Below are 24,308 nucleotides of genomic sequence, written 5' to 3' on the forward strand. Positions count from 1 at the left end.
GGCCCGCTGCAGGGCCCAGCATCTCCGAAAGCAGACGGGTCCTGGGTGTGGGCTGCATCTGAGGTCTGCACCCTCTGGTCTGTTGCAAACAAAAGTTTGAAAAGCTCAGGCCACATTCCAGTGGCTCTGTGCCTGGGCCCTGAGACCCCCACCCACCAGCAGCAGAATCTGTGCTGGGAGCCCCTCCACACTCTGGGAGTCCTCCAGATACTGAAATGACTGACAGTTGAGGGGGGGTTCCAAATTTGGGGTGCAGATGTGCAGGCTGTGAGGTTCACCTAAGGGGAAGGTTATAGGGGGTTGGGGGAGCACCATTAGGACATGGGTGTCACAGATGAGACCACAGACGTTCTCAGGACAGAGGCAGCTGCAGCTGGCTTGGCCGTAGGGGCCAGAAGGGAAGGTATCCGAGAGCTGGAGCTGCACCCACATCTGCTCAAGGCGCCTCTCTGGGGTGCCCCCATGGGGAGGGCAGACTGCCCACCTGCCCAGGAATAGGGCCAGTCTCCCTCCCCCACCTGCTGGGGAAGTTTGCCCTGTCCCTTTAAAATGCCAGTTGAAGTCAACATGGAAAATTGCTTGCTGCCATTCTTCCACAAACTTAGTTTCCCAAAGATGTCCGTCACATTCCTTACAGGTAAGTAGGAACCAGTGTTTACCTGGCTGGGTTAAGAGAAGGCTGTCCTCACACCTGTTCCAGAGGGAAAAGACAGGGGCTGTCCCTCCATGGTGACACCGAGAGGATGATGTCGGGCATGAAAAAAAACATTTCGAAGGAGAGAAGGTCTTCCAGTCTGTTTATTTCTGCTACTAAACTACACGTTTCTCACTGTAGGGACAGCGCCTCATTACAGGATACCAAGGTGTCCCCTGTGTGCACATCCCTACTCATAGGAAGCTGCTGGCCCGGGGACATTATCATTGTCACCCTTCTTGGGGACGGGTGTCACTGGCACCTGGTGGGTGGGGGCCAGGGATGCTGTTCAGCAACCCCCAGGCCCAGGCCGGCCCCACCCCAGAGAATGACCCAGCAGGAGAGGCTTGGTGCAGTTCGGAGTCGCTGGGGTTGGACTCACCCTGGGCCGGCTCCTCCCCCTGCCCCAGCGCCTGCTTGTAGGAGGGGCTGAAGATGCCCAGCTGCTCTGAGAACTAAATAGACGCAGGGGAAGAGGCGCTTAGCTCAGCGCTCGGCTCCTTCCACTGTCTGTGTTGCCCTGTTCTTTCCTTAGACTGGATTCCCTGAAACGGGGTTCAAGGTTCCGGCGGAATACAGAGTTCAGTCTGTTGCGCACCCACACGGCGTGCGGATGCTTGTCCGTCCGCGTGATTCTAGTTTTCCTTCCAGCTCCTTCCTGTCCCAGGTCCCAGCAGTGTCTGATTTGCAGCCTCTCAGCCACCCTCTCCTGTAAGACATGCCACCTCCGGGGTGTCCTCCACCCACTGGGACATTTTCCTGGACCCATGCTTCAGCCAGGGCCACCTGCTCGGTCCAGCCTCTCACCTGCCCCAGGACTGCTACTGTCACCCAGGGACAGGCCTCCGGGACAGCGGGTGCACAGGCACCTTGGAGGCAGCCTGCCAGGCGTTCACCTCATCTCAGCTCTTCCAGCAACTTCTCTGTGTCCACAGGTCTCCAAGTGGTTCAACAACAAAAGAACCCAGTATAAAAAGGACGCAAAGTTTCAAAAGGAGGCTGCCATTTACACACCTAAAACCACAGTGGACACAATTGAAGTCAGGGGCCCAGGGAGCCAGGCCAGCTGCCCAATGTCACCCAGCTCCAGTGAGTGAGGCCACCGGGCCCAGGGGCAGTCGTTCAGGTGTGGCCAGGCCCTCTGAGCCACCCCTGGGCAAGGGGCAAGGGGACGGCACAGGCCCTTCCCGACTAGCCACCATGGACCCCTCTCCGTTTAAACCCAGAGCTTTCTGTTCTCGGGCGATGCTCCTGACCACATGACCAGGCCCCTGCCAGCTGTGGGGATAGAAATCCCGGGCCGGATGTTCAGTGTGTGTGTGTCCCCCACCCCAGCTGGCATCCCCACCCGCCTGGGGCTGCAGGAGGGGCAGGAGCCAGGGGAGCCTCACGCTGTGGAGCCAGATGCCTGTGGGAGCCGCATTTGCTGCCTCTTCCTGGTGGAGGGGCCACGGGATCTCACCTGAGGAGATCCCTCAGTGACTTCGGCCTGGAACACCGGTCCCATCTCCTCCCTTCCAGGTCCCTCCAGGCCCTTCCCGCTGACCAGCACCAGGGGTGCACTTGTCAGCCTGCAGACGCGGGCCCTTCTCCAGGCCACCCCAGTGGGGGGCAGCCTTTGGTCCCAGGTGAGTCTCGGGGCTCACCCCCAGACTCGGTGTTGGGGCAGACGTGGAGCCCAGGTGGGTGGCAGATCCTCAGAACAAACCATTTTGTCAGCTTCCCCAAGGCTCCTGCAGGGGGTGCTGGCAACGTGGAGGGGCCCGTCAGGCACCCGTCTGTCACTGTGACAGCTGCAGCTGGCTGAGCTGCCAGGGCACGGTGGGGCCCACTCACCAAAGACCTGGGCCCTTCACACCACCCCCAGGCAAGGGCTCTGGCTGTGGGGAAGGAACCCTTCCTCCCAGGGGCATCTTATACCCCAAAGGGCAGCCCCACCAGGCTCGGACCCTCCACCATGTCCATGCAGCAACCTTGCCAGCCCTTCCGCCCCTGGGCCACCCCCCAGGCCCCTGGTGCACAGCCAGGCCAAAGGAAGATGCATTTTGGTGACTGGGAAGGAAAGCTAGGCACCTGGGAACATGCCCTCCAGAGCTTCCTCAGGGTGCTGGGCAGCATGCAAGGCCAGCCAGGGCAGGGACGCATCTCTCTCACCATTCCTGGTGCTGAGAGTGGGGCCGACGCACAGGCGGATCGCACTCCGGGGGTCGCCCATTCATGGCTGCTGGCATCAGGCAGGGCCTTACACTGCCCACCTGCTTCCTTCACACGAGTGTCCCCTGCTGTGCCAGGCAACCCTCCGCCAGTGTGCCCCCAACTCCTGGTGGGGGCGTGGACGGATGCCCCTGGTGCCTTTGGCAGGGCCCGGGCAGGGCGGTGCCCGTCCCAACACCATGGCAACCCCGCAGACCATAATGAGCACCTGGGCGGAGAGGGCGCTCGGGCGCCACCAGGCGGCCAGGCCTCGTCTTGCTCCCCCGCCCTGCACCGAGCAGAGGGGAGTGTGACAGCGAACGGGCGAGGTCCCCCTGTGGGCCTGGTGGGCGCCCTCAGTCTCCGCGGTGAGCGGGAAGGCCAGGGCCCTGTGCAGACGCCACACGCGCCCCTGGGGCTGGGGCACCCCGCCGGGGCGCCGTCGCCTTGGCCCTGGGCGCCCAAAGACATCTGAGCTGCCCTTAGCTCCTGGTCCCACGCCGGGGCGCCGGCCTGTCCCCTCCCCACCGCCCATGTCCTTCAGGAACACGGGCCTGTGGGTGTCCATCAACCGCAGAGAGTGTCTCCCGCAGCCAGCGCTCGTCCCGGCTGCTCTCAGACACACCGCGTCACGGCACAAGGCAGCCTGCGCGGGAGGTGGCAGCCTGCCCACTCGTGCCCCCCACCCTGGCCTCTGACATGCGGTCCCTGGGGAAGCTCCTGGGGAGGAAATAGCTGAGGAGAAGGCGGAGGGGGCCCGGAGGGGCCGAGCAGGGTAGAGGGTGCGCGCAGGGTTCAGCCTGGAGAGGGAGGTGCTGGAGAGGAAAGCGAAGAGGAGCTCATGGGTCTCTGGCCGGCTGGGGAGGGGCTGAGCCCTCGGGGTCCCATGGAGGGTGTGAGGTGGGGGCCCCTGTGAGCACTGGGCTCGGAGCCGCTCCCGGAGGGCTTTCTGGGAAAGAGAGTGGCCTGCCTGGCAGGCCGCAAACAGGACGTGCCCCAGAGCAGGCAGCCCCAGAAGAGCCATTTCCAGTGGCGATTCCCCTACAGCGTGGGGGGGGGGGGTGCTGCGGACCCTGCCCTCCCGGCCGCCCAGCCAGGCCAGCGTCCAGACAGGGGCCAGCCTCCCCCGCGACCCTGGTCAGCTCCAGCCTGACGGGGGTCTCCCTCACCCTCAGAGCATGTGGATGCCCCACAGACCACGTTAGTCCCTCACCAGGGCCCTGTGGGGTGGCCGGTGGGGGCCAGCTTCCTGCCAGGGAAGCACGTCCACGTCATGGCTCAGGTATAAGGCCGGCTGAGAGCCGAGACCGGCCCCTCTGCCCCTCCCGCCCCCAGGCCCATCTTCGTGGCCCTCAGGCCACCCCTCTGATGCTCTGTCTCCGTCTTTTCAGGCCACTGGCAGCAGCTGGCAAGGGGACACGATCCCGATGTCAACCACATCCCCTGCTGGGAGTGTCAACTCAAGACGCCTCAAATTAAGTCTGGGGGACAAGCAGAAAAGAGGACCGGGTGACCTGCGTGGTTTGCCGGCACCCATGGTTTTATTGCACGAGCAGCCGGTTACCTCAGAGCACCCTGAGCACCGCCTTTCACCCACAGTGAGGGGATTTGAAATGAGCTGAGAGGCTGCTCATTCTCCCAGTTTGGTTTGTTTTGTTAATAGTTTTATGAATTGTTTCTTCTAGGACTTGTCACAAGTTCTCCCATTACATTTTTGACTTATTTTAATTTGGATGTTGATCGCTGCCGGCTTTGTTTCTGGCGACGGCTGGGGCGCCCGAGCAGGGCTGGGATCCTGCCTGCCCCCGTCACCCAGGTGCCCCCTCCCCGGGCACTGCCCTCCACACGCTCTTCTCTTGCACCATTTAATGCTGTTTTAAGTCTACCATGAGCTCTTACAAAGACTGGTTTTACACTTTTCTGCTGTGAATACAAGTTGTACCATTTTCAGTGAAATGTCACAGGACACGAACGGCCCCCAGCCCTTTCCCGAGTGTGCACGTGATGTCCTGCTGGCCCCTGTCCTGGGCGCCCTCTGTCCCTTCTCACAGTTCCTCCTCTGCTTCAGCCTTCAGATGGCACCTCCCTGCCTCCCGCTCCCTCGCTGGAAATGGAGATAGGGCAGCTTGGGACCCAGGCAGGCGTCAGTCAGTATCCCTGGGGCTGTAACCCTGCGTGCCGGCTGCCACCATGACCAGTATCGGAGCTCCTGAGCGTCTGTCCCTGCACACATGCAGACATGAAAACCTCTGTGCCCCTCCACCCCAGCTCGCCCCCAGAACTGTTCCTCCCTGTTCTTGGCCTCAGGGCCCCCCGAGGTCCTTTGTCCTGCTCCTGCACCCCCTCATAAGCCTCCCCGGCAGCGCTGACACGCGGTGGGACATGTGAGGGTCACAGATGAGGAAACGAGGGGCAGGAGTGAGGGGCCACCAGGTCACAGCTGGGGTACAGGCCACACCAGATGGCAGAGCTCACCGGGGTCCCGGCTGCATCCCAAAAGGCGGGGATCAGAGGGGCCGACCCTGCCGCTGGTCCCTGGACACCTGCCCAGCCCCCAGCCCCTCTGGCACCTGTCCACCCCAACCCTCGTGTTCGGAAGAAGGATCAGCTCTGTAAAGAGGAATTAGGAAATCCAGAGGCGCCAAAATATAGGATAAAAACCAAGGGAGGGTGTCGTGGAAGCCGGAAGGACCAGCTTCAGGAGCAGGAAGTGAGCCGCCCCTGCAAGAAGTGACCACCAGGCCGGGCAGTGAGGGCTCGGTGGGGCAACGAGCAGAGAGAGCTGCCGGATGGGTTCTGAGGGAAGGAGAGAGGAAAGTGCCAAGACAGGTGGTCTTGGCACTGGGGAGGAGGTGGAGGGCGGGAGCCTGCGTGACAGCCCGCGGGGTCGTGAAGGCAGAGCGGCCCGGGCGGCGCGGGGGCCCCTGCTCCTGCGCGCCCTCTTGCGGCCATGACGTGACGGGGGCCCAGGTTCTCTTGGCAGCCGGCCTCCAGTTGGGGCTCTTGGCTGGTTGGGGGGTTGAGGGTTTAATTTAAGGAAACTCCGTGGGTCAAATTCTGCACATAAAGTGCAACTTCATTAACTTTTTATATCACATCGTTCAAAAATGCCTAAAATGTGGCCACGCAACAATAATTGAGCAGTAAATATTACAGGAGCTCACAGGAGTCACCTGCGCTGGCCTTGCCGGAAGAGTGGGCACTGATGGCACCTCCATGCGACAGTGGGGATACTGAGGCTCAGAGGCTGTGTGACCTGAGCCCCAGGCCCCCAGGCAGGAGAGACCAGCAGAACCAGGGCCAGGAGCCTGAAGCCAGGGCGAGCAAGACTGCTTACAGGTGCAGCTGCTCATCAGGGCAATTTCCTGGAATCCATTACTATTCAAAGTACACACGCCTCTTCCCCCCATCAATTTCCCTTGTGAAAATATGAGTGTGTAGATATATGTGGGTGAGAAGTGCAAAATGCTGCACTTCTGGCCACATTTTTCTGTAATTGCTAAACACTGAAGGCAAAGTCTTTCAACTGGGGACAGTTTAAGTCAGTTGACATCCAGATGCAGTGGAATACCATACAACTGTTCAAAAGGCTGAAGCGGCTTTTCTCCACAATGCATCGTGTTTTACAAAACAGGGAGGGGGACAAGTTGCACACATTTTTGAAAGCGGGGGAGGGGGACTTTTATCTAGGTGTGTCTGGAAGGACACACAGGTCACAGCTGTGGCTCTGGAGAGGGAACCAGGGACTGGGGGTTGGTTGCAGAGGAGGTCTCTCGCTTCTTTCCATATCCTTGAGCAGTTTGTATTTTAAAATTCACCAAGAGGCTGGTGCAGGGATGGGAGTGGGAGCCCTTGCAACTCTGACCACTCCCTTCAGCTGGTCCTCCTCATTATCCACCACCCAACATGGGCCTGAGAGGTGTATGGTCAGGGGTTTCACTGGAGAGGGGCCACCCTGGGAGCGGAGATTGGAGGCCACTGTGCAAGGAGGAGATAGGGGTTGGGGTGGGGTGGGGGTGGGGTGAGAGGCCCAGTCGCCGTGTCCTGCCACCGCCACCAGGTCACTGTGGCCTCCAGACCCTGCAGAGAGCACAGAACTGGAGGCCTGGAGACCCCAGGGAAGTTGAGACCCCAAACTTGCAGGCTGTGTGTCCAAGGGCTGATCCACGCAAAGGAAATGAGACCTCTGTTGGTCACTATTACTATTATTCCTCCGTGTGCCTCTGGCCATGAGTCTGTCTCTGTGAAGTGGGAATAGGAGGAGCTCCTGCTCCATAGCGCTCTGCAGGAATCATGTGAGCACACGGGTCCAAAGCGCTCAGGACGGTGGCCACGCAGAGAGCGCTCTGAGAGGGTCTGTGGTCAGCTTGTCTACATTCTGCCAGAGGGGACACAGCGACAGGAAGACAGGAGGGCTGTGATCTGACCAGGGTGGACCTGGCTGTCGGGTGGGCCGGCCGCCCCTCCCTGCCCTCTGTCCACTGGGTCGCCAGGGGGCGATCTTACAACGTGAATCGGATCCAGACCTGTTTACCTACAGGCCCTGGTTTCCCCTCTCCAAGAATCTAATCCCCTTCCTCCCGTGCCTCCAGGACCCACAAGGTCCGTCTTTGGCGCACGTCGCCCACTTCACCGACCTCCTCACTATGCCTCCCATTACCGCATTCCGACCTCAGGGCCTTTGCACCGCCCCGGCTGTTGCTCTGCTTGAGCTCCCTCTCTCCCTCCTTTGCGGGGTTAAACTGCTCTAGCCCTCCCCAGACCTTTCACCTCTGCTCCCAGCCCGCTTCCCCACAGCCCCTCTTCCCTGCTCTGAATCCTCCGAGTCCCTGAATCCCTACTGCCCCCTCTCAGACTGGCCAGCGCCTGGGACGTCAGCCAGGGACTAGGGGCCGCTGGAGGCTGGGGGCAATGTCGTTTCTCCTGCCTGGCACCTCATTCTCTCCTGGGGTGGAGAAGGGGCAATCCAGGCAGCTGCGGCGCCTCCAGTTGCGCTGCCCCTCTCTGTGCCTCCAACTGCCTGGCCACGAGGGGTTTTCCAGACTGGACAGGACAGAAGCGAATCGTGGGGAGAGTTGAGAGGTGAGGAGACCTGTGGTCTCGGGGCCCAGGAGTGGGGGAGGTCTCTGACCTCAGTCCATGTTGGTCGTGCGTCGGTTTCCCGCAGGTCCTGTTTTTACTTTGTGATCTCTTCTGGACCTGCAGACGCCTGGTCTTGGTCCACCTGAACACCGCCCCTCCCCTGACCCAGCCCCTCTCTAGGACCTAGCGGGTCGGTACCATTCGAGACCCTGACACTGGCTGCTCCCTCCGTCTGGCCTCGCCCGAGTCCTGGCTCCACCCCTTATTGGGGCTTTGGCCCCTCCCCAGATCCTGGCCTCGCCCGAGTCCTGGCTCCACCCCTTATTGGGGCTTTGGCCCCTCCCCAGATCCTGGCCTCGCCCCAGCCCGGGCTCCACCCCTTATTGGGGGTTTGGCCCCTTCCCAGATCCTGGCCTCGCCCCAGCCCGGGCTCCACCCCTTATTGGGGCTTTGGCCCCGCCCTAGATCCTGGCCTCGCCCCTTCAGCCCTGCAGCTCCTGTGGCTCCCAGTTGCCCTGAGCCTCCTCTGCCTCCTGGGAAACCCTCAGGGCCACCTGGGACAGAGGGTCAGGCCGGAAACGGGTTCTGGCCCTGGGGGCATTCTGCTGTGCCTGAGCCCTCGACCCTCTCCCCAGGCCCTGGGGTCAGAGGGGCTCGGGTCCAAACCCCTTTCAGGTTCCCCTCCAACCCTATCTGCACCTCAGTCTCCCACCTAGAAGAATTGCCACAACACCACCTTCCCAGGGCCACCAATAAGGGTGCGATCCTCGAAATTAGAGTTCTGAGGCCCCCCACATTGGAATTTGGGGGCTCCCCATGACCAAACCTTAAGAGAAGTTTCCAGATTCCCTTGGGCCTGTGCATGGGAAGATTTAGAGGGTGTCCCAAGTCCAGAGGGCAGAGGTATGTCCAGACCCAAGTTAGGGGTGCTGTGGCAGCTTCAAGTTCCTCCCACATGCAGTTTCAAGGGGCCCACGTGCGGTTCCAAGGTCTTCCATGTGCTGGGCATCAACTTACAAGATGGAAATGCCAAGGGCCCCTTCATCGGTGCCTGGCAAGGCCCCATACCTAGCAAAAATTTCTCTTCCCCTAAGACTCCAGGAGACAATTCAAGGTCTGCCCCACCAGAGCCCTGGAGGAAGTCTGAAGCCTTTCAGACCCTGGAGGGGAAACTGAGGCCCTGGGTTAGGTGTTCAGGGAGTTTTAAACTCCCCTACCCAACACCACTGCAAAGCCCTAGGGTCTGGCAGTGGCTGGGGGAGGGGAGCTGGGGCTGCCCAGGACACCCAGCTCAGATCCCTGCCTCTCTCCTGCATGTTACTGGGGGTGACACCTGCAGTTACTGAGCACCTGCTTCATGCCATCTGCCTTCACCCAGACCTGAAGAAGCAGAGGCCACTGTTGGGCCTGTCCTCACCTGGGGAAGCAGGCAGTGAGGTGTGGGCAGGGCCTGGGTTTGACCCAAGGGGCTGGGTTTTGTACTCAGGAGGTCTCTGTAATGACCCATCAAGGATACACCCAGAGGCCCTACCCCCACTGAGAGGGACCATGGGAGCCTTGGGGCGGGGGTGTGAGCAGGAGAAGGATGGGGCTCGAGGGAAGCAGAGGCACAGGCCCACAGGTGTGGCTCAGACTGCAGCTCCCTCTTTGGCCTGCAGGGGCCATCCCAGCCCCAGAGAAGAGGTCACCCAGGGACCCTATCTTCAGGACAGCAGGGAACAAGCTCCTACTTCCAGAATCTGCCCCTGTGGCCCCAAGACGCCAAGTAAACTCTCTGAGCCTCGATTTCCCCATCTGTAAAGTGGAGCGATAACAGGACAGCCCTCACTCGGAGGGGTCAGTGAAGAGAGGCAACCTAAGTGCTTTGGCATCCTGTAGGGGCTCAGTGGGTGTCCGGGCCACCTGCCCAGCCCCTGTAGTTCAGACAGGTGGGCAGGTGGTACTGAAACATGGCCACGGGGCAAGGAGCATATTTTAGGGAAAGACACTTGGTTGGGACACACTGAACCCAAACGGCCTTAGGAGGACACCCAGAAGCCCAGGAGAGGGCTGGCCCCACAGAGTGGGGGGCTGTGAGACACTCAAAGCTACACTGATCTTCCTTCTGTGTGGTCAAAGAAGGCAGAACTTCCTGTGAGAAATCAATCCAATTATAGGCTCCTGGCTATCGGGTGTGGCAGCTGTAAAGGGATGAGCTCCCCATCATCAGGGGCATGGAAGCAGACAAGAGGTCTCCATTAGCAATTGGACCAGGGGGCTAAGCCAAGAGGACTGGTTGTCCAAACACATACTAGGAGGCAGAGCACAGCCTGATGGCATAAGACCAAGGGTGGCACTGCCCAGAGGCTGGATTCTCCAGCCAGGCTACAGGTTCCAATGAGCTCCAGAATGGACATTCCTCAGCTCTGGGTGCTGGGCAGGCAACTCCTGCCTGGTGAAACGTAAGCTGGGCCTGGCCTCATGGACTGCGTGTTTTTCCAGTGGCTTCTTCAGCCATGGTCTGACCACAACCTAGATTCCTTTGGGCTGGCCATTTCCAAGTGTTTGTGTTCAGCTGGGCCAGATGGCAGGTGGAGGCCAAGGCCAGGGGTCCTGGCCTCCCAGTAAATGGAAGAACACTCCCAGGCCCCCACTTGGGTATCTCTCTGCCAAGAAGCCCCCATTAAAGCTCCTCAGCAGCCAAATGATGAGGAGTGGGGGACAATCTTGCTGAAGAGGCCCAGGGGAGCTTGCGTGTCCCGTGGGGAGGGGCCTCCCCCCGGGGAAGGTCCAAAGAGCAGAGCTGACGTACGTGAGCCTCACCATTCTATCCTCCAAACTTTAGGGTCAGCTTGGGACCAGATCAACGGGCAGACCACAGTGGCAGGTCAGAGGCCAGGGTTGTGTGTGAACAGCCCTGCTTCCCTGTAGAAGCCTGGGTAAGGTACTTCTCCATCTCAGCCTTGGTTTCTATAGAATCTGCTATAAAATGGGGATCATAATGGAACCTGCCTTAAAACATTGTTGACAAGACCCAACCCAATGCATAGCAGCTGCTTCACAAACCTGAGATCTCTATTCCCTCCTGGCTGGGTCTGGCTCTGCCTCACTCAGCCAGCTGAAAACTCCCTGAGGGCAAAGGCTGGATCTTTGAGAGGAGGTAGTGAACTGGGGTTCTTCTAACTATGTCCTTCCCTTGCTCAGAACCTTCACAGACAAAAGATACACTCTAAAACCAGCATTCAAGACATTTGAACATCTGATCTTGGTTTGGCAAGCTCCTATTCACCCTTCAAAGCCCATATCAAATGCCCTTTGCCCTGGAAAACTACCCCCAGGCTCTCCTCTGGGTTTTCCCAGGCCCTGGCTCTTCTGCTGGCCCAACCCTGACAGGCTGGTATATCTGTACCTGGCTCTGCCTCGACCTTTAGAATGGGGCTTGGTGAGGCCCAGTTCAGAGGCTGAGTCTGTGCATGATCAAGTTTATCTGTACCACAGGTCTGCATGTAGATGTCACATGGGGGCACGTGTGCGCACATCTGTGTGTGTGTCCCTCTGTGCCAGGCCCCAAGATGGGCGACTCTGCCCAGACTGCCTGAGACTGTGGCATCTTTACAAGGCAGGGTGAGTGGGTGAGCAGGGCCCTTTTATGAGGGCACCTGGCTCTGCTGGGAGCTCACTGCTCCACCGACCTTCAGCCCGGAAGAACTGGGGACATGAGCAGCTGGTGGCCTCAGCCTCCACCATGCTGGTGCCATGCTTTGAACTCCAACAACAAAGCTCCAGCTCCAGCTGGGGCAAGGGGGGAGGCTGGGGCCTGGGGAAAGGCTGAGTCCTGAGTGTGAACACCCCCAGGCCTTGATGAACGCCCCACCAGGCAGCCTTCGAGAACATACCTGAGGTTTGGCAGCAACTAGCCCGCCGGCCCCCAGGGCTGAGTCAGCAGGAAGGGATTCGGAACTTCCCAGGGAAAGCAACCCAGACCTTGAGTCCCCCCAGCCCTCCGCCCGTACCTTCCCAGGGCCCCCAAGAGAGTGGGAGCTGCCTCATGCACCCAGCTGTGGCCCCACGTGCTTGGGTGGACTTAATTGTGGGGAGTTGGAATGAGCCCTGATGCCTGGGGGAGCAGAGCGTCCCGAAGTGCTGCAATGCGGACTGTGGGCATGTCGGTGTTCTCAGCCTGCGCAGTCAGGTGTGCCCTGCCCCCAGGAGGCAGACAGGTGTGGTGGCATCCAGGGGAGTCCAGCCACATGCACCTTGTGGGGAGGAGTGTGCGCGGGGCTGCAGTTGACAGTGAATGAGTAACAAGACTGTGGCCTCAGTGATATGGGAGGGAGTGTCTGGGGAGGACAGGGATGGGGTGTGATGAGGACAGTGTGACCTCGGGACTGCCACCTGCTCTGTGCTGCATCATGGCTGTGTCCCTGGGCAGGGCAGTGTCTGTTTCCCAGCACCCACCCCAAAATGTCAGTGTCTGATGCTCCCCTTATCCCTGGAGTCTCCTCCTTCCTGCCTGCCCAGACCCCCCACCCCCTAGGAGGAGTCAGGCAGAGGGACATCAGCGTTCACCTGGACTGCTCTTTCTCTGCTGGCCTCTGTTTCCACCATGAAAGCCCAAGCATTCTCCCGGCTCAGCTGAAGCCAGGTCTCCCCGCCAGGCTGGCTCCAATCTTTGGGGTCTGAGACTGGGTCCTACACAACTCTGAGGGCTGATGAGAGAGACAGACAGGGCTGGGGAAGTGGTGGGTGACCGCGCCAGGCCCATGAGGCCCCAAAGAAGGAGCCAGCACTGTTCAGCCAGGACAGGAGGCAGCCAGAGGGGAGGGGGCGCTGGGCTGCAGTGTTGGGCTCTGCAAGGGCTGCCATGGGGGAGGGCACAGACCCCGGTTGCATAAAAGAAGCAATTTTCAACAAGCTGAATAGAACACCAGCTCTAAGGGACTTTTGTTATAAGAAATTGTGTAGTCTTCTCCTGTTCCAGCACCTTCTATGGCTCCCCATCACCCGCCCGGTTCTTTGCTCAGCATTCAGGGCCCTGTTCACCTCCCAGGCATGTCTCCCTTTCTGCTTCTGCTCTCCAGGCCCACCTGATTCTCCTCAGCCTTCGCATACACATTTCCAACTGCCTAAAATGCTCTTCCTGCCTTGCCTACCTGGCAATCTACACATCCTTGAAGACCCAGCACTTCCCCTTCCCTGGGAAACACTGCCCTGGCCCCAGCCCACTGTGTCCTTATTTGCTGTATGACCCCAGGCAAGTCCCCTCACCTGGGAAAAGAAATGGGGGTTGTATGTATGAAAATGACCTTCCCTAAAAACCAGTTTTGAGCCCAGAGACAATCCATAAACATTAAAAGTGAGTTCAGCCTTAGGGGAGCAGGGACAGCTTGCATACAGTCAGTGTTCAATATATGTACATTTTCACCTTCCTCCTCCTGGATTCTGTAGTTTTGAGCCTCTCTTGTTTTAAGCATTGTTCCAAGATTTTTCTCCCACTCACTGTGCTAGGAATTTTAAGAACCCCTGGTTCTAAAATTATGAAAGTCTAAAATGCCATGGGCAGGACCAAGGGCCTCCTTGTGCCCTGAGTTGAACTCAGGAGAGCTGGAGCTGGGGTCTCTGTCCCCCCCCATCCTCCCCAGGCCCAGGGGGTGTGGTCTGGCAGCCTCAGTCTCCGGGAAGAGCAATGGATTTACCAGGTGGCAGATGGCCAGTGTTCCAGGAGCCGCGGGCGGGGGGGTTCTCCTGGCTGGGCGGCTAGAATGGGCTTGCAAGGCAGTGTGAAGAGGCGCAGGGCTGTCAGCTCAGGGTGATGGGGGTTTCTCTTGGGCCCTCAGTTTCTTCATCTGCAAACTGGGGCCAAGAGAGTGCCGCCCTCTTGAAGAGCTGTCAGCAGGAATGGGTTGGAGCTGGGGCTACAGTGCCTGCCCTGTGCTGTTTGCGTGGGCCATGCCCTCCACCTGGAATGCCCTCCCTGGTCCACTCCCCCCAGCAGTCCCTGCCCACTGATGGCCCAGTAACAGCAGCTGAGGATGTGGGGGCTTCAGGGTGATGCCCACCTACCCCTGCCCCTCCCCAGGGAAGGGAGGCCCAGCTGCCTGCCCCAAACTGAGCTGCCCCAGCCTGGCAGCCACTGCAGCCCCAACACTTTCTCAATGAAAGGTATTTGGCTGTGGAGACTGACACCTCATCACCCTCTGCCTGGAAGCCAGCTTCACCTGCTGGCTGCAGGTGGAGGCCCCCTCAAGTCCCACTGATCCCCAGGATCCCACCAGGCAGCCCAGGGTCTGGGTTGCCCTGGGTGAAGGCTGGGCCCTCTGAGCCTCCCTGTCAGCTGAGGGCATAGACACAGTGAGTTCTGGATAAATGCACACGCCCTCTGGCTCCTGAAGGGCCTCAAAGCATCTTCTCTCTCTTGCCCGTTTAAGCCTACAGGGGAGAGGCTGTGGTGCTGCACCCAGGGCCCCCCAAATCCTGACTCCAGCAGAGCCCTGGGCCCACCCGCAGAGACTGGGGCTGATCCCCTCGGGCTTGCCAGATTCCCTGGCCTCCCAGGTCCTCATGGGCACCCCCTGGGCCTGGAAGGTGTTCCCATGAGAGGAGCGGCCTGAACGAGGGCCTGGAGAGCTTGGGGATCATAGACGGAGACTTCCCCCAGGACACGGGCCAGCAGGTGCACTGGGGTCAGTGTGTGAGCCAGTCTCACCACTAGGAAGCACACTCTACCCCTGGGCCATGCCATCACTCCCGCCCGGGGCAGTCAGCCAGTCACAGGACCTCCCACCCCAGGTCCCCAGCGGTGCCACTGTGATGCCTTCCAGAGGCCAACGTCTCTGGACGGAGGGAGTCATTTGCGTGAACTCAAGGACAAGCCCCTGCTCCTGCTGGGACCCCCTGCAGGGCCCAGGCAGCCCTTGGCCTCTCCTTCTGTGACCTCAGTTTCTTTGTCTGGAGAGGTGGGCTGTGACTAGAACAGTACTTGCCCCACGGGATGCCAGGACAACTCCCCGGGCCACACACAGGCAGAGCGCCAGCAAGCGATGTTCTGCTGCCCCACAGACTGAAAGTCCCGGTGAGGTCAGAGAGGGCCCAGGACGTGGCCTGGGGCAGCCCGGTCACCATGTGAGCAAGGCATGGCCAGACCTCAGCAGGTGGGGTCCAGGGCAGGGCAGCCGTGGCCCTGGCTGAGGAGGTCTGGGGCACCCTCAGTCCCTGCCGCCTGGGGCCCACAGCCCTGCCAGAGCCCCTTCCAGCTCACTGCTGCCCCCAGGCTTGTGGCCAAGGGGGAGCTGCCGGCCTCTGAGGGGCACAGAGGAAAAGGCGGAGTAGCTGCTACCATGCTCCTTGGTCAGCGATGCACAGGATTGGCCTGCTCCTGGGTGAGCCCCTCACGCTGTGTCCGCCGGGGTCTGCACCCCTGCCTGAGGCACACCTGTGGCCTCCTGGCAGCCCCTGAGCTGCTTGTCCAGCCATGTTCGGGTGTGCTTCAGGCCTGTGTCCTCTTGCCAGGGTGTGTCTGGGTCCGGCAGCTCCAGCCTCCATCCTCCACTCCCCGAAACTGACACCATGAGTTGGAAATGAAGCATCTTTAATTGACTCCCTGCCCCAACCCCGTGAGGGGGTGCCCAAGCACCAAACATGTGAAAATTGTGGTCCCCAGCTCCAGGGCCAAGAAGCCCCTGTCCCAGACTTTCACTGGGCCCAGATGACCCATTCACCCCAGTGACCAGCCCCACAGGCTTTGTTTCAATAAATAACCCAGAGAACAAGGCATGGGACAGATGACCGGGTAAAGCGCCTGGCTCAGGGCCATGTGGAGGGGGCTTCAGGCTGAGGGTCAGAAGTCCCAGGGGGCGGAATATCTGAAATCAGGGTCAAAGTACACATAAAATCACGTGAGCTGGAAGTGATTCCCTCCAGGCCCCACTCGGAGCCCCCTCAGTCCCACGGTCCAAACGAACCCCATCTCATGTCACACAGCGAGAGCTGCCACCACTGGACACTTCTAGTTCTTATCTTGGCTCTGAATTCTGGGCGGGAGAGGGACCCGGCAACCTGGGGAAGGGGCGTTTGGGGGCGGGGAGTGGGACTTCCCAGGGACGGGCATCCAGAGCACGACGGATGAGGGAGGCTGGGGTCCCAGGTCATTGCCTGGCCCTGCCCTGGCGGATGCGGGTGACACCACCGACCTGGGCCTGTGCCCGGGCCATCTCACCCATCTCCCTGCGGATGTCACCAAGCGCCATGGCTGGGGACTCCAGCAGCCTCTGGAAGAGGCTGCGCCGGCCGGCCACTGGCTCCCGACACCAGAAGGTGACGGCTGTGCCCGCGTCAGCCCTCATCTCCCGGGAGAAGCCGTCAGAGGAGCCGTCGAAGCAGCGGCCGATGGCGATCTCCTTGGCCAGTCTGGGGCTCTGGTCAGTGACCGTGTACACACCGTAGTTGTGACCCAGAGGGTCCAGTGGCGCTAGCATGGCGAAGGCAGCCGGGTCATCCCCCGGGGCTGTTGGGGGGTGCCGGGCCAAGTAATCCCGCAGGAGCCCATTGACGGCCACTCGCCGGCAGCTGCCCTGGGGTATGACGGTCACCAGCGTCCTGTCCACCTGGCGCTGGTCGAACAGCATCCCACCGCACTTGAACTCCACACAGGCGGCAGACGTGCCTGGCCGCTCAGGATCGCGGACGCTGCGTGAATCCCGAAGCCCGTAGAGCTGTCCCTGGGTGCGCGGGTGGCTACCCCCCACATTGTGGGAGCGGACCATGTACTCCTGGGGGCCCTGGATCTTCACCTTCAGGTAGCAGGCCCGGAACTCCTGCGGGTTGGGCCACCAGGCCAAGAGATCTCCAGTCCAGGAGGCTGGCGCGCCCTCGCGGAAGGGCACCACATTGTACTCGTATTTGTCTGCCTCCACACGCGCAAAGCGGAAGTGGCTAGAGGTCACCGGGGCCTCCTGGCACTCCCGCAGGCTGCGCCACGGGTACACGGGGCCTTTGGCCTCGGTGGGATCCCCCCGCCTGGGTTTGGCGAGGTTGATGTGGAAGCCATTGCGTTTGAGAGCGGGGTCGTCGTGGTCCGTGCGCCGGTAGCCCAGCCTGTCCAGGTAGGGCTGGGTCACGCCGACAGTGGCAGGGAGCAGACGTGGCCGGGAGGGCGCGGCCTCCAGCTCCTCCCCGCCCAGGGTGGCCGTGACCAGGGCTGTGTAGGCGTCCGGCTGGTCTGCGTCGCAGAAGGCGGGCAGGCAGGCGCCGTTGGGGCCGGTGACAGCGCTGTCGAAGCGGCCCCAGGCGCGGGGATTGGCTGAGAAGCCAGAGGCGGGCTCCAGGTTGACCAGCGTGACCACCACGCCCTCCACCTGCTCGCTGGGGGTGAATTTGTCGTTAGCGTAGGCGCGCACCTTCACGAAGCAGCGGCGGCGCTCCGGCACGTCCAGGTTGAAGAGACGCCGCTCGCGGATCTCCACATTGCCCACCAGGAAGACCCGTTCTTCCCGGCGGACCCGCGGCGCCGCCGAGCTCTGGCCCTGCAGTCTGCTCTCCTCCTCCCACAAGCCGGTGTCGGGGTTCAGGGACCACAGCTTGAGGGCCTCCACGTGGCCCGCCATGCGGATCTGGTCGGCAGCCACACGCACGGCCACGGGCCCAGCATGAAGCTGCTCTGCGGAGCCTGCAGCATGAAGATCCACTGAGAACATGCCGTAGGTGCGCAGCGGGGCCAGGTCGCCATCACTGTCCACGAAGCGCAGGTCACTGGGGGCGGCAGCCGCCGAGGTGAGATCTCGGGGGTCCACGAACGTCACCCGGGCCTCCACAGCCCCCACATAGGGCTCACCATTGGTCCTGTGGAATACTCCTGGCGGGAGGACCAGCTCGCCCAGGGGTGCTTCGTCTTCCTGCTCTCCAAGAGGGATCGTATTGCGCTGGCTGGCATCTAAGATGACCGGAGCTTTCTTCCGCATGGCCTTGACTTCGTGGTACACGCCAGCACCTCGAGGGTCGAAAGGTAGAACCTTCACAGTGTCCACAAACTCACCACTGGGGTCCACGAAAGTCACCACCAGCCGCTGGGTGGAGGGCAGCACCTCAATGGTGAAGTCACCCTGGTAGGAGGTGAATCCAATGGGCTCCCGGCCCAGCAGGATCCGGGCAAAGCGCAGGGGCTCCCCTGAGTCTGCAGCCACCACGCGTCCCCGGACCAGTCCCCGACGAGGATGACATTTCTGGCAGCTGCACTCAGCCACCAGCTTGACTGGGAGGATGTAGCCGGAGCAATGGATCTCCCTGCTTTCCAGGCGATGAACCGAACAGCAGCGAGAGCCTACATCCCCACACCGGGGACTCCAGCGCGCAGGGCTGGGGCAGAGGGTGTCTGGGCACAGGCCCACGTCCAGATAGGCAGGGCCATGGCCTGGTTGACTGCAATCCTCCGGGAGCTTGATCAGGTGTTCTTGGGGCTGAGGGCTGCAGGCTGGCTGGCCTGGGGCTGGAGAGCAAGAAATCAGCCACATCAGGGGAAGGGAAAGGGCTCCGTGGAGGCCAAGGTCAGAGGCTGGACTGGGGTGAGGGACTCAACCCAGAGGCTCAGTCTGGGCCTGGGATGGGACTCAGTGAAGTGAGAGATTGGTCTGAAGCTGGGGCTCTATTTGGGGTTGAGGTTTACCTGGACTTGGGATTCAGGGCATAATCAGGATTCAGGGGCCAAGGATACTCACCAAGCACAGTAAGCCAGGCAGTGCCCGAGCGCACAGCACCCGCGTCGTTCCACGCTTTGCAGTGGTAGGAGCCAGCCTGGTCTGGATGCAGCCCCCACAGCTCCAGGTGGGCCCCATACCTGTGCTCTCGCCTGTCCAGCAGAGTCTCGTTGTGGAACCTAGGTAGTGGGTGGTCAACGCCATGGGGGCTCTCGGCACAGGGGAGGGGATGCACCTGCCCCCACACCCAGCCCAAACACAGCTCAAGGAGGCCACAGAGCAGCTTGCTCTGGGTCTCTGAGTCACCGCATATCACAGGAAATCCAGTCCAACCACAAAGCTGGGTTCAAGGCCTGAGCATGGGGTGGGGCAGGGCACTCACCAGGAGTATTTCTTGGGCGTGAGGGAGCCTGAGGCTTTGCAGCAGAAGGTCACATTCTGGCCGGACTCTCGTACACGTGACTCAGGATGTTTCACCAGGTACGGCTTCTCTGAGGGCAGAGGTGGCAAAGGTCAGTGCCCTGCCCTGTGCCAGCTTCCCCTGAAGACCCTACCCAAGGGCAGGGCCCCATCTGTTCCCTTCTAGGGGCACCCAAATTCTCCTGTGCTTCCTCTGATGGCCCTCCCTCACCCAAGTCTCCCCCACATCTGCTGGAGAGAGTGCTCATCTTCATGCTTCCCTCTGCAACTCCATGTCTTACCTTGCATCTTCTCCAACGACATGGTCACACAGTATTTCTACACCCCTCCACCCCCACGTGACCTCCTTCTGCATCTCAAGGACTCAGTGTTAACCAGTATTTCCTCCCCAGCTCCTCAGCCCCCTCATCCTTGCTGCCAGGCACTCACCCAACTTAGTAAGGACAACGGTGACCACAGCAGAGATGGAGCCATTAGCCTGGGCCTGGCCCACACCTGCTAAGAAGCTGTCCATTTGGGCACTGACGTTGGCCCGGCTGCTGGCACAGACTCCAGGCATCCGGAAGGTTCCATGCTCATCACTGATGGCCACAGTGCCAGGTGAGTCTCGCAGGGAGATCCTGGCTCCTGGCAGCGAATGCCCAGATGGGGTGACCACCGAGCCCAGGAGGGTGTGGTCAGGGCACCTGCATGTTTTGGAACTGCACCCTGGGAACACAGGGAGACAGAGGGGCAGAGGTGCCTCTTCACCCCAGCTGGGCAGGGCTTTCTGCTCGGTCACTTGGCAAAGGTGCCTGGACACACACACTCTCCCCAACCCTCAGAGGCCTCAGCGTGGCCCTGCTTGAAGCAGCCTCAAGTGCAAGGGGGACATGGGGCTGAGTGGTCAGGGCTGGGCCAGAGGGAGGGACCCAGGGTCCTAGCGGAAGATTCCCTGGAGGAGAGGACAGGAGCTACCACGACTGTCACAGGACAGAGAAACTCCTTCCCGCCTGAGGGAAAATGTCCAGGCAGGGGCTGGGGGCCCGGCGAGGGGTTGGGTCTTGAGCTCAGACATCTCCCTCCCTTCCCAATCTCGTGGTTTCTCTATAAAATGGAAAATTCCACTGGAAACTTCATGGCAAAGGCATGGGGAGGGCAGAGCCAGGCGGGGTAGGGTGGGGACCCCACCGCCCCATTGGCCACTGGGCTCCCCCACCCTGCCACGGGTTCTGACGGCTGTCTCCAGACCATGTTTGTGGAGCCGGGGCCGGATCGGAATTTCCAGTCGCCTCCTGGCTGGCCTGCTGTCTGGCCCTGGGAGGACTTGGGCATCGTGTCTGCCAGGGTGTGAGCACGTGTCCACGTGGGCGTGGGGGACGGGCGGGGGCTGCGAATGCCACGCGTGTGTGTAGCCGGAGTGCATGAGCCAGCTTCTGTGTGTGTGCACATCCAAGACATCTGCACACTCGGCCATGCGCACGGGAGAAACGCCCCCTCAGGTCTGCCCATGCCTGGACAAGACCCCCGTGGCGTTCACCCGTCCAGATGTGCATTTTCACCAGTGCTCCTCTGGGGCCCAGAAGGGATGGACAAGCCAGTCTCCACGTGGTCCAAGTTCTGGCTCTCCAGGCCCCGCCGCCATGTTCAGGCCCTACCTCTTCCCTCCAGCCCTCCCCCGCCCCACCAGGCTCCCTCCCACCTAGTCCCTCTCTTCCAGGTACTTCCCTCAACAGGCCCCGCCCCTCCACATCCAGGCCACGCCCATAACCCGAGTCTCTCCTCCAGAACCCAACACCCCTACCTGGACACGGAGCACGCACACACTTCTGCGCCTCCACGGAAAGCCCCGGACACGCATTCTTAGTGGGGCTGGGGCAGCGGCGGCGGCGTAAGCGACGGCTTGGCCCGCAGGTCGCGGAGCAGGGACCCCACGGGCCCCAGGCGACCTCTGCAGAGGCAGGGAGGAGGGGAAGTCAGGAGGCCACCCACCCGAGGGGCTGAGCCTCCTGGAAACCTGGTGACGATGTGGGACCGGAGGAAGCCCCCTGCCCTGCGTACCCGAGGGTAGGTTCTCCAGACAAGGCCCTTTGGCTGCCCGCACACACCAGGGCTCCTCCAGGCGCACCTGTAGAAGGTGCAGTTGAGGTATCGCCCTGTTCCCCCGCAATAAACTCCCTGAGATTAGCCCTGCTGTTCTCCTTGCGTCCCACAAATATTTGGGGCTCAAAACACGCCCACACAGAACGCAGCTGCTACAGGTGAGCAAATGAGGGCGGCGAGAGGGAGATGATGTCCTGGAGGCCCCTTGCTAATCTTCACCTGGACCCTAGCTATTCCCTCCTCCTCCCTTCCAAAGCCAAGACCCTATCCGTCCTGCGCCCTCCTTTGGGCCCGAGCTTCTAAAGGACCCCGCCTCCTGTTAGCCACGCGCCCAACGTAAGGCCCGCACCCTCCCCGGCACCACCCACCCAGATCCGACCCACCTACGACCCGGCCCTGGCTCTCCCAGTCCCGCCCAGGCTCCGCCCTCACCGAGGGGGCAGCGGAAGCGCACGTGGTAGTTGGAGCAGCGACGGCCGCGCGGCTGCTCGCGGTTCAGGCACCAGAAGCCGCGCGTGGGGTTCAGGTGCACACGCTCGCCGACGGCAGATGGCAGGGCCCAGTCAGTGGTGCGTGCCTCCAGCGCCAGCGGCCGCGGGCACACGCGCGCCGGCCCGTAATAGAAGCGGATGGCAGCCAGACTCTCAAAGTCGCCGTCGCCGCCCGGGTGGTCCACGTTGAACCAGGACGTCCACTCGCTGGTCTCTGCGGGCACCGCACGCGCTGGGACCCGGGCCGCAGCCTGTCGGGCCCCATCGGCGCATGCACTCCTGGGAACAGCAGCCTGCCCACCCCATCTGTGCAAGTATTACCTGCTATCTAAGGGGGGCCCCCCACGTGAACACTGGGTAGCCCACGACCGCGCACGTGACCCCTTACATGACTCCGCCCAAATCAGAGCCCACTAGCGCATCAGGTGCTACAGGCATCGAGACAGATTGGCCTCTGTGCACCAGCCCTAGTTCTGCTGCCCAGTGCCTGAGCTGGCCCATCAGTGGGCGCTGACATCTTGTCACTGTCTCACCAGCCCCCATCCTCAGAATTCGGAACCCCTGAGGTGTGCTGAGATGTACAGGCAGCGGGAGGTGCCAGGAGCCAGGCAAACTCTGCTGCACAAAATCTACGGGCAGGAAGGGGCTGCCCTCCCACAGGTCAGCTTCTGCTTCCGTCACCTCCTGACTGCTAACTCCTTCCCTGACTCAAGAGCACCCTTCCTGGCCAGGAGAGGACAGACTCAGGTTCTAGAACTCCTGTTTACCTGTATGATCTGGGCAGGTTGGCCCCCACTTCACCTCTGCCTTTCCCCCTTGACAGACAGCCCGAACTCTCAACTCCCTGCTTCTAAGACTTAGACCTTCCCGGGGGGGGGGGGGGTGTCCACTTTCAGGGGCTGCCCTGTCCAGGAACCAGGATGGTTTTGGGCTCCTGACCCAGCTTGTGTCCCCTCTTCACGGGAGTCCACCAGCCAGAACTCACACAGCGAGTCCAAGGCAGAGCCAGGATGCGGGTGTAGGGCTACCTCACCTTCCCAGTCCTCCAGGGCTGGCGAGGGCTGGCCAGGGCGAAGCGATGGACCGTCAGAGCCCCAGGCTGGTGCTGTGGGCTCCTCGGGGGAGGTGGTGCCTGTGGGAAGAGTGGGAATTCAGGGAGAAAATGCAATGCTGAGCTGCTTTGAGCTCCTTGTCCTTGAGGTGCTGCCAGGATCGTCCCCACTCACAGAGGAGAAATCTGAGGCTCTGAGGAGCCAGGACTCAGCTCTGGCTGACCCCAAGAACTGCAGCACCCCTCTTCCAGGAAGCCTCCCCAGTCTCCCACAGCCCCATCCCTCCCGCAAGACCCTGCTCCCCAAGACCCAGTCAGCCCTTGGCGTGCTCAGTGGTCATGGGTCCAGTCATGTGGGCCTCTGCCCTCTGGTTGTGCTGCATTCCCCTTCATCCATTTGTTGGCTAAAAGTCCCTCTCTAGTCTACCTTCCATCCCTGCACTTGGGGCCCAGGCTGCCGATGGGAAGTCTTTGGAATTCAGCTTGGCTTCTCTGGCCTGGAGTTACTTGAGATAGTCTGGCTGGGCAATGACCTCAGACCAGCCCCTTCCCTCTCCAAGCCTCTCTCAGTCTACTCATCTGAGAAACGGGCCCGGTTCCCAGTTCCACCGAACATTCCACAGATGGGAATTCCTTTCCTGAGAGGTGTGTGTGTGTGTGTGGAAGAGGGGAAGAGTCAGATGAGAGGGGCTGGCTCTGGTCCCTTCATCCCAGAGCCAGGACCGGGAGCTGCAGGGTCTAAACCTGGGGCTGAAATGGGCGCCCTGCAGTACCCAGGGAACCCCGAGGAAGCTGAAGGTCTCGGCTGCACTGCGGGTGTCCCCCCCCACTGTTCCCGGGGGGAAGGCTGCAGAAGAGGGCCCCTTCCCTCCCGACTTGATTCCACGGCTCTCTCCCCCTCAACCCCCTAAGCCCCCCGAGGCTGTGGAAGGGAATCCGGGCTGGGGAAGTGAGTGAGACCCGCCGGTTCCTCTCCAGGCCGGCTGCCAGACGTTCGGGCGCCCCGCGGGCTGTTCTGGGGGTCGGAGGTGCCTCACCTCGAGCCCCCGCCAGGTGTGCGGCGGCGGCGGCACAGAAGCAGAGCAGTGGCAGCAGTGACGCCATGGCCGGGTCCGAGCGTCCGAGCGGTGGTCCGGGGTCCGCTGGGCGCTCGCGTCGGACTCCCGCGGGTCTGGCGGGCGCTGGGGCTGAGGGTGGGGGCGGGACACGACCGCAGGCCCCACCCCGCCCCGGCCACGCCCCTCCAGGCCCCAGGGAGGCCGCCGCCAGCGAACAAGCCCTGTGGGTCGCCCCCCTCGGTGCGCCCGGCTGCGCCTCCGCCCTCAGGCTGGCGCGCGTCCCTCGTCGCCGCCCGCTGGAAGCCCCTCCTTCAGCCTGGCCCACCCCCCCGTTCTCCACGTAGGGGCCCGAGGTGCCGCGGGACGTGCCTCTTGGAACCATGACGCCTCGGGCGGCCCTTTAGGCGGCTAGAAACCGTCCGTCGAGTCAGGTTCGATCCTCTCGGCGTTAGGCCGCCCCGCGCAGGCTGGAAGTCCCACCGTGCACCTACCCTCCACCTGGCGGCTCGAGCTTCCTCGGAGGCCGGCGAGAAGTCCTTCTGTCTACCCTCCATCCCTTCGGCCTTGGGC

The 24,308-nt window shown here is 61.5% G+C and overlaps 2 protein-coding genes across 2 annotated transcripts in view; one reads left to right on the plus strand and one right to left on the minus strand.

Annotated features, from left to right (window-relative positions):
- Positions 1–4,615, plus strand: part of PBX4 (PBX homeobox 4) — a 38,432-nt gene extending 33,817 nt beyond the window's left edge. Inside the window, 2 exon segments of the mRNA XM_057490028.1 lie at positions 1,630–1,783; positions 2,216–4,615. Of these exon segments, the coding sequence (XP_057346011.1) occupies positions 1,630–1,783; positions 2,216–2,484 (423 nt within the window). The 3' untranslated portion in view covers positions 2,485–4,615.
- A 10,910-nt stretch (positions 4,616–15,525) lies between these two features.
- Positions 15,526–24,289, minus strand: CILP2 (cartilage intermediate layer protein 2). Its single transcript, XM_036895634.2, has 8 exons — positions 23,718–24,289; positions 22,663–22,761; positions 21,571–21,843; positions 20,840–20,986; positions 19,486–19,764; positions 19,019–19,127; positions 18,658–18,815; positions 15,526–18,428 (listed from the first exon to the last, which is right to left on the minus strand). The coding sequence occupies exons 1-8, from the start codon at positions 24,118–24,120 to the stop codon at positions 16,093–16,095; spliced, it is 3,804 nt and encodes a 1,267-aa protein (XP_036751529.2). The 5' UTR covers positions 24,121–24,289; the 3' UTR covers positions 15,526–16,092.
- Positions 24,290–24,308: the final 19 nt, after the last annotated feature.

This window comes from Manis pentadactyla, chromosome 12 (genome assembly GCF_030020395.1).
Source record: "Manis pentadactyla isolate mManPen7 chromosome 12, mManPen7.hap1, whole genome shotgun sequence".
NCBI classification, from domain to species: domain Eukaryota; kingdom Metazoa; phylum Chordata; class Mammalia; order Pholidota; family Manidae; genus Manis; species Manis pentadactyla.

What these genes read in the sequence shown, in the direction of transcription:
- CILP2 (XM_036895634.2), bottom strand. Translation starts at nt 24,120, where the DNA reads ATGGTTCCAAGAGGCACGTCCCGCGGCACCTCGGGCCCCTACGTGGAG. An exon ending in TGTGCGTGCTCCGTGTCCAG is followed by an intron (nt 19,765 to 20,839) that starts GTAGGGGTGTTG and finishes CTGTGTTCCCAG; the next exon opens with GGTGCAGTTCCAAAACATGC. An exon ending in TGCCTGGCTTACTGTGCTTG is followed by an intron (nt 18,429 to 18,657) that starts GTGAGTATCCTT and finishes CTTGCTCTCCAG; the next exon opens with CCCCAGGCCAGCCAGCCTGC.